Raw genomic sequence first — 12,233 nt, forward strand, 5'->3', positions numbered from 1 at the left:
TCCTGGTCAGTCGCAAGGCCGAACAGGGCATAGGGTTACAGCCTATGTTGGATGGGGTTGCACTCCCCCTGAAGATGCAGGTTCACAGCTTGGGTGTGATCCTGGACTCATCGCTGAGCCTGGAACCCCAGATCTTGGCGGTGACCAGGGGAGCATTTGCACAGTTAAAACTTGTGCGCCAGCTGCACTCGTACCTTGGAAAGTCTGACTTGGCCACGGTAGTCCACACTCTGGTTACATCCCGTATAGACTACTGTAATGCACTCTATGTGGGGTTGCCTTCGAAGACTGTTCAGAAGCTGCAAATGGTCCAACGAGCAGCAGCCAGGTTGCTAACAGGAGCGGCAATCAGGGAGCACAAAACTCCTCTGTTGTGCCAGCTCCACTGGCTGCCTGTTTGCTTCCGGGCACAATTCAAAGTTCTGGCTTTAGCCTATAAAGCTCTACACGGTTTTGGTCCAACTTACCTATCCGAATGTATCTCTCCTTATGAACCATCTAGGACGTTAAGATCCTCTGGGGAGGCCCTGCTCTCGCTCCCGCCTTTTTTGCAGATGCGTTTGGTGGGGACGAGAATAATAGAATCATAGAATCAAAGAGTTGGAAGAGACCTCATGGGCCATCCAGTCCAACCCCCTGCCAAGAAGCAGAAATATTGCATTCAAATCACCCCTGACAGATATAGCCTCTGTTTAAAAGCTGCCAAAGAAGGAGCCTCCACCACACTCCGGGGCAGAGAGTTCCACTGCTGAACGGCTCTCACAGTCAGGAATTTCTTCCTCATGTTCAGATGGAATCTCCTTTCTTGTAGTTTGAAGCCATTGTTTCGCGTCCTAGTCTCCAAGGAAGCAGAAAACAAGCTTGCTCCCTCCTCCCTGTGGCTTCCTCTCACATATTTATACATGGCTATCATATCTCCTCTCAGCCTTCCCTTCTTCAGGCTAAACATTCCCAGCTCCTTAAGCCTCTCCTCATAGGGCTTGTTCTCCAGACCCTTGATCATTTTAGTCACCCTCCTCTGGACACAGGGCCTTCTCAGCAGTGGCCCCTCAACTGTAGAATACCCTGCCTAGAGATATAAGTTTGGCTCCCTCCCTCCTGGCTATTCGAAAAAAGGTGAAAACCTGGCTTTTTGAGCAGGGCTTCCCAAATATGGCATAGCTAAACAGAATTACGGAACTACTCGACAACGCAATGGAATAACGATTTGACATGGAGACGCTCACTATAATGTTTTAAGCCATTGTACGGTTTTTATATTTTTTATATCATATGCTATTGTTTTTAACAGAATTTCTTGATTTTTTTACTTGTTATAATTGTTGAGGCATCAAATTGTTGCCAATTTGTGAACCGCTCCGAGTCGCCTCTGGGCTGAGAGGGGCGGTATATAAATATAGTAAATAAATAAATAAATAAATACACGACACATGCATACTTTCAGCCAGACTCAACTGGGAAAGGGGAGAGCAAGCAGAGTATGAGGGGAAGCCGGGCAGTGACCTTTCCCCACATGTGATGGGATCCCTGGTAAGTCACAAGATGCAGGGCATGGAGCGACAGGTTTTCTCCACCTCCCACCTCCACCTCCCCATGAATTTGCCATGATGCATGACAAATCCATGGACCTTTGTGATGAAATCCTATGACAAATTTAGCTTGCTGCTCTGGGTGGAAGAGGGGATGTGAAGCAATTCTGATACATTCACTGAGCCTTTATAGCGGACAAGCAGTAGGGATTGAGGAATTAAATCAGTTCCCTATGTGAGCCTCTATAGTTGTGACTTCCTGTCCAGTGACTTCCTGTTTTGCATAAAAACACCCAATAGTCTGAAAAAAGATCCTAAAAGGGCGAGTTTCCCAGCAAAGTGGTACACATAATCAACAATGCCCCACGAGGCTTATGCTATTGTCATTTGGGACAGAAACACTTCAAATTTCAGGAAGTGGTCAGGAGAACTCTTAGAACTTCTAAATAGCCTCAAGAACCATGTGCAGCCTAGGAGATAAGGAAGTAGATCTTGGCATTGAAATCTGTCAGTCCACTTTTACATGTTATTGTGTGCCTCCAAGTTGTTTCCAAATTATGGAGACCTAGAAGTGAACCTATCATGGGGTTAGGTTAAAAGATAACCTAACCTAACCTAAAAGCTAAAAGTTAAATTCATTATTATGTGACTGATGATGATATGGTGGTGATCATCAATATAATATTTATTACTAGCATTGGTTTCCAGTGGAAGGTGGTCTCGGTCAGGGTTGGCTTGACACGCCTTCCTCTTGGCACGTTTCTCTCTTTCACCCTCCATTCGTGTCTCTTCAAATTCTGCAGCACTGCTGGTCACAGCTGACCTCCAGATGGAGCGCTCAACGGCCAGGGCTTCCCAGTTCTCAGTGTCTATGCCAGAGCTTTTAAGGTTGGCTTTGAGCCCATCTTTGAATCTCTTTTCCTGCCCTCCAACATTCCGTTTTCTGTTCTTGAGTTTGGAGTAGAGACGGTGGTCGCGTATTCGGAAAACCTGGCCAGTCCAGCGGAATTGATGGCAGAGGACCATCGCTTCAATGCTGGTGGTCTTTCCTTCTTTAGCACGCTGACGTTTGTCCGCTTGTCTTCCCATGAGATTTGCAGGATTTTTCAGAGGCAGCGCTGATGGAATCGTTCCAGGAGTAGCATGTGACGTCTGTAGACAGTCCACGTCTCACAGGCATATAGCAGGGTTGGGAGGACAATAGCTTTATAGACAAGCATCTTGGTATCCCTACGGATGTCCCAGTCCTCAAACACTCTCTGCTTCATTTGGAAAAATGCTGCACTCGCAGAGCTCAGGCGGTGTTGTATTTCGGTGTCGATGTTGACTTTGGTGGAGAGGTGGCTGCCAAGGTAGCCATTTCAAGGTCAACATTTTCTAATGTTACACCGTTAAGTTCTATCACTGGCATTGGAGAGGGGTTGGCTGGTGACTGCTGGAACAGCACCTTGGTTTTCTCGATGTTCAATGACAGGCCGAGCTTCTCGTATGCTTCTGCAAAGGTGTTCAGGGTGGCTTGTCGATCTTCTTCTGAATGCGCACAGACAACGTTGTCATCAGCATACTGGAGTTCTATAACAGATGTTGTTGTGACCTTGGTCTTGGTTTTCAGTCTGCTGAGGTTAAACAGCTTGCCATCTGTCCAATAGATGATTTCCACTCCGGTGGGAAGATTCCCATCAACAAGGTGAAGTATCATAGCGATGAAGATAGAGAATAAAGTTGAGGCAATAACACATCCAGCACTATACAGATATAAAATAAAATATTTATATACAAGTTGTCCCCTGCCATGCGTTGCTGTGGCCCAGTCTGCGTATATGTGTTTTGTATGTGTGCATATATTTGTGTATATGTGTATATATGTGGTTTTGCACTTGTGTTGTAATGGTTTTTTTTTTTGGCTTTTTAAGTTTCTTCCGCTGTGTTTTTCAGTGTTTTTATGAGTGATGGTCACTCGTGTGCCTGATAGGTGTCTTGTGTCCAAATTTGGTGTCATTTCTCCCAGTGGTTTTTGAGTTAAATCAATCCCACAAACGAACATGACATTTTTATTTATATAGACTAGCCGTCCCCTGCTACGCATTGCTGTGGTCCAGTCTGTGTATATGTGTTTTGTGTGTGTGTATGCGTATATATGTGTATATATTTGTGTATATGTGTATATACATGTTTGTGTATATATGTGGTTTTGCGCATGCGTTGTAATGTATTTTTTTGTTTTTTGGCTTTTACAGTCTCTTTGGCCTGATAGGTGTATTGTGTCCAAATTAGATGTCAATTCGTCTTTGAGTTATGTTAATCCCACAAATTAACATTACATTTTCATTTATATATGTTTAAAAACATTTAACATAATACAGCTATCTTGTTATCTCATGTTATCTCTTGACAGATTAGAGAGATGGGCCAAAACTAACAAAATGAAGTTCAACAGTGACAAATGCAAGATACTCCACTTTGGCAGGAAAAACGAAATGCTAAGATACAGAATGGGTGACGCCTGGCTCGAGAGCAGTACGTGTAAAAAAGATCTTGGAGTCCTCGTGGACAACAAGTTAAACATGAGCCAACAATGTGATGTGGCGGCAAAAAAAGCCAATGGGATTTTGGCCTGCATCAATAGGAGCATAGTGTCTAGATCAAGGGAAGTTATGCTACCCCTCTATTCTGTTTTGGTTAGACCACATATGGAATATTGTGTCCAATTCTGGGCACCACAATTCAAGAGAGATATTGACAAGCTGGAATGTGTCCAGAGGAGAGCGACTAAAATGATAAAAGTTCTGGAGAACAAGCCCTATGAGGAGCGGCTTAAGGAGCTGGGCATGTTTAGCCTGAAGAAGAGAAGGCTGAGAGGGGATATGATAGCCATGTATAAATATGTGAGAGGAAGCCACAGGGAAGAGGGAGCAAGCTTGTTTTCTGCTTCCCTGGAGACTAGGACGCGGAACAATGGCTTCAAACTACAAGAGAGGAGATTCCATCTGAACATGAGGAAGAACTTCCTGACTGTGAGAGCCGTTCAGCAGTGGAACTCTCTGCCCCGGAGTATGGTGGAGGCTCCTTCTTTGGAAGCTTTTAAACAGAGGCTGGATGGCCATCTGTCAGGGGTGATTTGAATGCAATATTCCTGCTTCTTGGCAGGGGGTTGGACTGGATGGCCCATGAGGTCTCTTCCAACTCTTTGAATCTATGATTCTATGATTCTATGATTCCCCACCCCTGCCATGATTCAGATAGCGTTATACTATGTATCTTCAAAACGTATCCAACCATATTTTTTGTGTGTATGTAGGGGATCCTAATGTTTAATTTTTTCCTGCCTGCAGGGGCTGTCAGCTGCCGGCAGACAACAGGCGAGTGAGGGAGTGTACATGATTGCTATGCGATTTTTGTAGTTGACAAAATGACAAAAAATGTGAACAATGCTACTGCTTTAAATTTTTGTGTCAAGGTTCGTGATTCCCAAGTGGAAACGATCCTCAAGGTTCAGAAACCAAGCTATGGGCGCCACATAGAAAAAGGAGTGGAACAACCGCATAAAAAATGGCCGCACATCAGTGGAGAGTGAAGCATGTTTTGGTAGGCTCCCAACATCCAGAAATGACATAGTCATTGACCAAGTGAGGACCCTGTTGATGTAGGATTGTTGAATCACAATCAGAGAACTTGCAGACAAGGCGAGAGACAGGGCCTTTTCTGTGGTGGCCCCTCAGTTATGGAACTCCCTCCCGAGTGAAATTAGATCGGCTGCATCCTTCTTGTCCTTCCGGAAACAAGTACAATCCTAGCTATGGGATCAGGCTTTTGGAGAGTAGGCTGACTTGCTAACGTGCTGACCTATATAGACCTGATGGACTGCCCCTGGATAATGTTTAAATCGCTGACTGTTTGTTGTCTGTTTTTATACTGCTTTTATATTGTTCATATGGTTTTATACTGTTTCTACTGCTTATATTACTGTTTTATTGTATTATTGTTAAATTATATATTCATGTTTTGATGTGGGCGCCGTGGGTGCTGATTTGTTAGCCGTCCTGAGTCCCTCTGCAGAGGTTGAGATAGGACGGGATATAAAAAGCCCTAAATAAATAAACGAATAAATAAATAATTATCAGCACTGGATCCTTTCATTCCGCTTTGAATCTCAGTGAAATTTGTGTCAAAGCTGCTAATGACAGAGCAGAAGCAACTCCATTTTGAGATCACACAAGACATGCTGCAGACTATGATCAGTAATCCCAACTTGCTCAACACAGTGATGACTGGTGATGAGTTCTGGGTTTATGGGTATGAACCAGAACCAAGCTGCAGTCATCACAATGGAAGCATCCAACATCCCCGAGGCCAAAAAAAAGCACAGCAGGTCCACAGCAATGCCAAAGTCATGCTGACTATCTTCTTTGACTCCAGTGATGTGGCTCATCACGCATACGCACTACACTGCACAACCATCACCAAGGAGTACTACCTAGAGGTTCTGTATCACTTTCATAACACTGTGAAAAGCAAACAGTCAGACTTGTGGGCAGCAAGCCATTGACAGCTCCATCACGATAATACACCTGCTCATTCTTCATAATTGATTCAGAATTTCCTGGCCAAACACAGCAAACTTAGTTTGAAGCTGCTCAATTGACACAGATTTGCAAACTCGTTGTGATAAAGAATCCACACATTGAAGAGAGGTGAAAAGACAAGCACACACACGCCTCCCAAAAAGTTGTGTGATGGTGACAGAGCTTATTCACAGTAATGTTTCTGGGTCTATAAGAGTGACACCAGTTGCTGGGAATAGGTATTTCTTGACTTTTAAGGATGACTCCAGGATATTATTTATTTATTTATTTATTTATTAATCATTTTTATATACCGCCACTCCCCGAAGGCTCAGAGCGGTTCACAATATGCACATGTTGATGTAGTAGAGTCTATTGGCAACGCTGCAACTGGTAGTAGGAGTGGTAGAGGAGGGAAACGAGGCGCCCAGGTGTTAGATGAAGAGCTTTCAAAGATCTTTTGCCATATTGAGGCACTTTCTTCAAAACCTGATTTGCTATCTTTTTTGAAGTGATCTTTAATCTGAAGGCGTTGGAACCAGATTATGTTAGGAAATTCCTTATTTAATTCTTCTTGCATTTTCAGTTTAATTTCCCTTAGTTCTTTCTTCAGAATATCTTTATAGGAATATGTGTTTTCTGGTGCTCTTTGGCGACCCCTCCGAAACCCCCTCATCCCGACCCCCAGGTTGAGAAACGCTGTGCTATGAATCCTTGCACCACCTGGCACAAATTCAACAAACAAAAGACAGGAGCATCAAACTATTTTTAAATGTTTTATTTAAAAATAAATAAAATATTATTATTATTATTTCTCTCTTATTACCATTACTATAATATAAAAAGTTACCTTTTGAAGAGATTTAAAATCAACATTGTATGAGAGTTTTCCTACAGCACCTATACAGTTGATACAGATATTTACATCATCTAATTATTACACTTTCTGTCAATCCCTTAACAATTAAATATCATAAACCTACATGTAAACATAAAACATTTTTAAAATTCAGAATTTATAACTCAGCATCCAAATTGAGAGTGTTGAAGGCTCCACGTTAAATGCCATGTCTGGATTACCAGACTGAACCATCAGGACCAATTCAGAAATACATCTATAGAATCTGCTATGTTGAATGCAAGAAACCGACTTTTGAACTATTACCAGTAACTATAATTCCACTTCAGTTTATCTTATTATTTATAAATACACAATGTTCACATCTTTGGTTCAATAAAAATTTAACAAATCTTAAACCTAAACTCTGTTATAAATCTTTAATGTAAGTAAAACTACCAGTAACTATAATTCCACTTCAGTTTATCTTATCATTTAGCCCTAGTGCTTTTGGCACAGGAAACAAACTCTTGCAGTTCTGCAGTTTCAAAGTATAAACACACAACGTTCAATAAAAATCTGATAAATCTTAAACCTAAACTCTGTTATAAATGTTTAATGTAAGTAAAACTGCTTAAATATGATACACAGATATACGTAGATTACCATCAAAGGCATCCTAGTCAGATATGACACAGTCTCTTTGGGTTTGTTTTTTTCTCCATCAGGTGACTTTTCTTCAGTCTTCATGGTGAGCAAGACATTTTTTCCTGCCCAATTCCAATAAAGCTGATCACACTCCAGTATACAAAGACAAAAAATAAATGTACAATAGAAAGACGGGGTAGATCAAGAGGGGCTTCATCGTTTTGAATTCTTCTCCAACTAATAAGGAAGCAGCACTGTCCGCAGCCCAAAAGACTCCCAAAAGTTTTGTTAGAGTAGAAACAACTTCAAATGATCCGACCACCAGAAGCACAGGTGCTATTACAATAAGAAGGAGTAAAAAATATCCAATCACTCCAAGAACCTGACGGTAAGCGACCTCTCCTCCAAGAACTCTGGCCGGTAGGAAGATGGTCAAGGATCCAAATATCCAAATAGTTATAATCCACCTTGAAGTGTCCATATAGTCCACCTTGAAGTGTCCAAATAGTTATAATCCACCTTGAAGTGTCCATATAGTCCACCTTGAAGTGTCCAAATAGTTATAATCCACCTTAAAGTGTCCAAATAGTTATAATCCACCTTTAGGTGTCCATATAAGGAGATCATTGAGAAGAACAGGAGAACTGCTAGAGGAAACCAAAAGTCAGGATTACCTCTTACTACTTGTCTATTAAATCCAAAAGAAGGCATAGGCATCAAGACACACCGAATTTTGTAGTATATGTCCTTCAGATCAGACACAGTCTCTTTGTTTTGTTTTGTTTTTCCATCAGGTGACTTTTCATCAGTCTTCATGGTGAGCAAGACATTTTTTCCTGCCCGATTCCAATAAAGCTGATCACACTCCAGTATACAAGGACAAAAAATAAATGTACAATAGAAAGATGAGGTAGATCAAGAGGGACTTCGTCGTTTTGAATTCTTCTCCAACTAATAAGGAAGCAGCACTGTCCGCAGCCCAAAGGACTCCCAAAAGTTTTGTTAGAGTAGAAACAACTTCAAATGATCTGACCACCAGAAGCACAGGTGCTATTACAATAAGAGGGAGTAAAAAATATCCAATCACTCCAAGAACCCGACCGTAAGCGACCTCTCCTCCAAGAACTCTGGCCGGAAGGAAGATGGTCAAGGAACCAAATATCCAAATAGTTATAATCCAACTTGAAGTGTCCATACAGTCCACCTTGAAGTGTCCAAATAGTTATAATCCACCTTGAGGTGTCCATATAAGGAGATCATTGAGAAGAACAGGAGAACTGCTAGAGGCACCCAAAAGTCAGGATTATCTCTTGCTAGTCTATTAATCCAAAGGAAGGCATAGGCATCAAGACACATCAAATTTTGTAGTATATGTCCTTCCAATCAGACACAGTCTCTTTGTTTTGTTTTGTTTTTCCATCAGGTGACTTTTCATCAGTCTTCATGGTGAGGGAGTAAAAAATATCCAATCACTCCAAGAACCCAACCGTAAGCGACCTCTCCTCCAAGAACTCTGGCCGGTAGGAAGATGGTCAAGGATCCGAATATCCAAATAGTTATAATCCACCTTGAGGTGTCCATATAATGAGATCATTGAGAAGAACAGGAGAACTGCTGGAGGACCCCAAAAGTCAGGATTATCTCTTACTAGTCTATTAAATCCAAAGGAAGGCATAGGCATCAAGACACATCGAATTTTGTAGTAGATGTCCTTCAGATCAATGTCTAACTCCTCCAAGAGAGGTTTACTATCTTCAGGGTCATCATCTTCTACTTCCAAAACCAGCCATATCCTCTCTGTCTCAGAATGTAGTTGCTGTAGATTCATTACCAAATTCACCACTTCCTCCTCCAAGATGGAGCTTCACATCTGGAGATGCTATTGAACCGCTCAGATCTGCTGTCCTTCCTTCTTTTTTTCTCTCCTAGAAAGAAAACAAGACCCATATTAGGTAATGCAAGCTTTTTTTCACAAGTTCTCAGCAGCATCTTTGAAGTTAAGCCTGTTGGGATAGAAACATTTACATGACTCTTGGGTAAGGAACGTAAGCATTATACTACTGTTTACATTTTTCAGTTAAAAAAATAAAGAAACTATAGAAATCACTCACAATATAAAACAGCTCTGTTGCTGTAACATTTCTGTATGGTACCAGCGCTGCAGCCAAGCCGGGAGACAAGGAGTGAGGACCCCGTTCCAGAGGAGTCCAATGAGTCCTGGGTGGGGAGCGATGGACAGACGATGGAGCCAGCTGTCCCAGGGGTTCTTCATTCTAGATCTTCAATCACAATATCTGTTGTTGGTCTAAGAGAAAGAAAAAGACATGTAAGAACATAATACACAAATACTCCTCCAACTCAACAAAGGACCCCACCCCCACCCAAACAGTTACTTCTCTCCCTGGGGCAGCGGGCTCCATGGTCCGTCCATGCTCCCGTCATCCGACAGGTTGGTAATGGTGACCTGTGAAAGAAAGAGAAGATCAAAGTGATTATTTGAAGACTTTCTCTGAAAGCTTGCCCCCCCCCCCTTCCCCTTGCCAGAAAGACAGTACTCCTGCCTCTCGCTCCTTACCCAGGACTCAAAGGACTCCACCTGAAGGGGTTCCTCAGGCCTGTCATCCGGGCGTGGCTGCGGCACTGGTACCATACAGAAATGCTGTAAAGAAAAAAGAAGAGACATTATTCAAATCCCGATCCCCTCCGCTTCGCAGAAGTACAATCCTCCTGCCTTCCCCTCCTTACCCAAGTCTCCAAATCCAGATCATCGGAGGAGGACTCCTCAATTTCTTCTGGGGGGCTAGAGAAGGAGGGAAAACAGCATCAAGTTAGCAACAGATCAAGGGTGCTCACTAAAACACCCGTGAATTAAATTATAACAAGCAGAAAGGAATAAGGAAGGGGGATACCTGATGGGATAAACCCTGATCGATGTCCTCCTCCTACAACACGAAAAAAGGTCGTCGCAGATGTTCCTGATGTTCTGCAAAGGAGAGAGGAGGACAAGGTCAGAGGGAAGAGGACGGAGATGCTTTGGGAGAGCGGCTGTTTTAGGGCCATTGCTCTTCCCATAGCAGCTTCGTTTTTGTGACATACACGATTTTTGAAACTATTTAGCTTACTAACAACACCAATAATAAAATAATAAAGTTTATTTATATCCTGCCAGGCACAAAATTACAACAAATCATATTTATTTATTTATTTATTTACATATATATATATATATATATATATATATATATATATATACATACACACACACACCGCTTTTCTCAGCCCTTAGATAACTCAAAGCGGTTAACAAACAGCAAGATTCAATGCAAAACATTACAAAACATATGTGTTAGAGGTTAAATTCGTAACATTTGGTAAAACCCTGGATGAGATTTTTGAGGGAGATGTGTTTCTGGGGGGGAAGGGGGACTCGAAAGGACCAAAAAAAACCCTATTTAAGTTAAACCTACAATAACTCTCCCCTCGTTTTTGTGACATACATGATTTTTGAAACTATTTAGCTTACTTACAACACCAATAATAAAATAATAAAGTTTATTTATATCCTGCCAGGCACAAAATTACAACAAATCATATTTATTTATTTATTTATTTATTTACTCTCTCTCTCTCTATATATATATACACACACACACCGCTTTTCTCAGCCCTTAGGCAACTCAAAGCGGTTAACAAACAGCAAGATTCAATGCAAAATATTACAAAACAGATGTGTTAGAGGTTAAATTCATAAAATTTGGTAAAACCCTGGATGAGATTTTTGAGGGAGATGTGTTTCTGGGGGGGAAGGGGGACTCGAAAGGACCAAAAAAAAACCCTATTTAAGTTAAACCTACAATAACTCTCCCCTCGTTTTTGTGACATACATGATTTTTGAAACTATTTAGCTTACTTACAACACCAATAATAAAATAATAAAGTTTATTTATATCCTGCCAGGCACAAAATTACAACAAATCACATTAAACCCTATTTAAGTTAAACCTACAATAACTCTCCCCTCCCCCCTTTTTGTTATTTTGCTAACTATTTTCCCTCTTGGTTCTTGTGGGTTTTTTTCTGGCTATAGAGCCATGTTCTAGAGGCATTTCTCCTGACGTTTCGCCTGCATCTATGGCAAGCATCCTCAGAGGTTGTGAGGTCTGTTGGAATTAGGACAATGGGTTTATATATCTGTGGAATGGCTGGGGTGGGGCAAGGAGCTCTTCCCTGCTGCAGTTAGGTGTGAATGTTTCAGCTGATCACCTTCATTAGCATTTGAAGGCCTGCCTGAGCCTGGGAAAATCTCTTGCTGGGAGGTGTTAATCTGTGCCTGGTTGTTTCCTCTCTGTTGTTTTGCTGTTGTAATTTTAGAGCTTTTTAATACTGGTAGCCAGATTTTGTTCATTTTCATGGTCTCTTCCTTTCTGTTGAAATTGTCCATATGCTTGTGGATTTCAGTGGCTTCTCTGTGTAGTCTGACATGGTGGTTGTTGGTGTGGTCCAGCATTTCTGTGTTCTCAAATAATATGCTGTGTCCAGGCTGGTTCATCAGGTGCTTTGCTATGGCTGACTTCTCTGGTTGGAGTAGTCTGCAGTGCCTTTCATGTTCCTTGATGCGTGTCTGGGCAATGCTGCGTTTGGTGGTCCCTATGTAGA

At 41.8% G+C, this 12,233-nt stretch overlaps 1 protein-coding gene and 1 long non-coding RNA gene across 2 annotated transcripts; both read right to left on the reverse strand.

The window, feature by feature from the left end:
* Nucleotides 1–8,163: 8,163 nt before the first annotated feature.
* LOC132770862 (protein YIPF4-like) lies at nt 8,164–9,997 on the reverse strand. Its single transcript, XM_067463181.1, is given in 5 exon segments — nt 8,164–8,781; nt 9,145–9,359; nt 9,362–9,382; nt 9,385–9,502; nt 9,971–9,997. Coding segments are annotated over 5 exon segments (726 nt in total). The 3' UTR covers nt 8,164–8,436.
* Nucleotides 9,998–10,156: 159 nt separating this feature from the next.
* Nucleotides 10,157–10,532, reverse strand: LOC137095925 (uncharacterized). The gene is made up of 3 exons (XR_010909071.1): nt 10,487–10,532; nt 10,323–10,377; nt 10,157–10,236 (listed from the first exon to the last, which is right to left on the reverse strand). It is a non-coding gene; the product is annotated as an uncharacterized lncRNA (long non-coding RNA).
* Nucleotides 10,533–12,233: the final 1,701 nt, after the last annotated feature.

This window comes from Anolis sagrei, chromosome 1, assembly GCF_037176765.1.
Source record: "Anolis sagrei isolate rAnoSag1 chromosome 1, rAnoSag1.mat, whole genome shotgun sequence".
Taxonomy (NCBI): Eukaryota; Metazoa; Chordata; class Lepidosauria; order Squamata; family Dactyloidae; genus Anolis; species Anolis sagrei.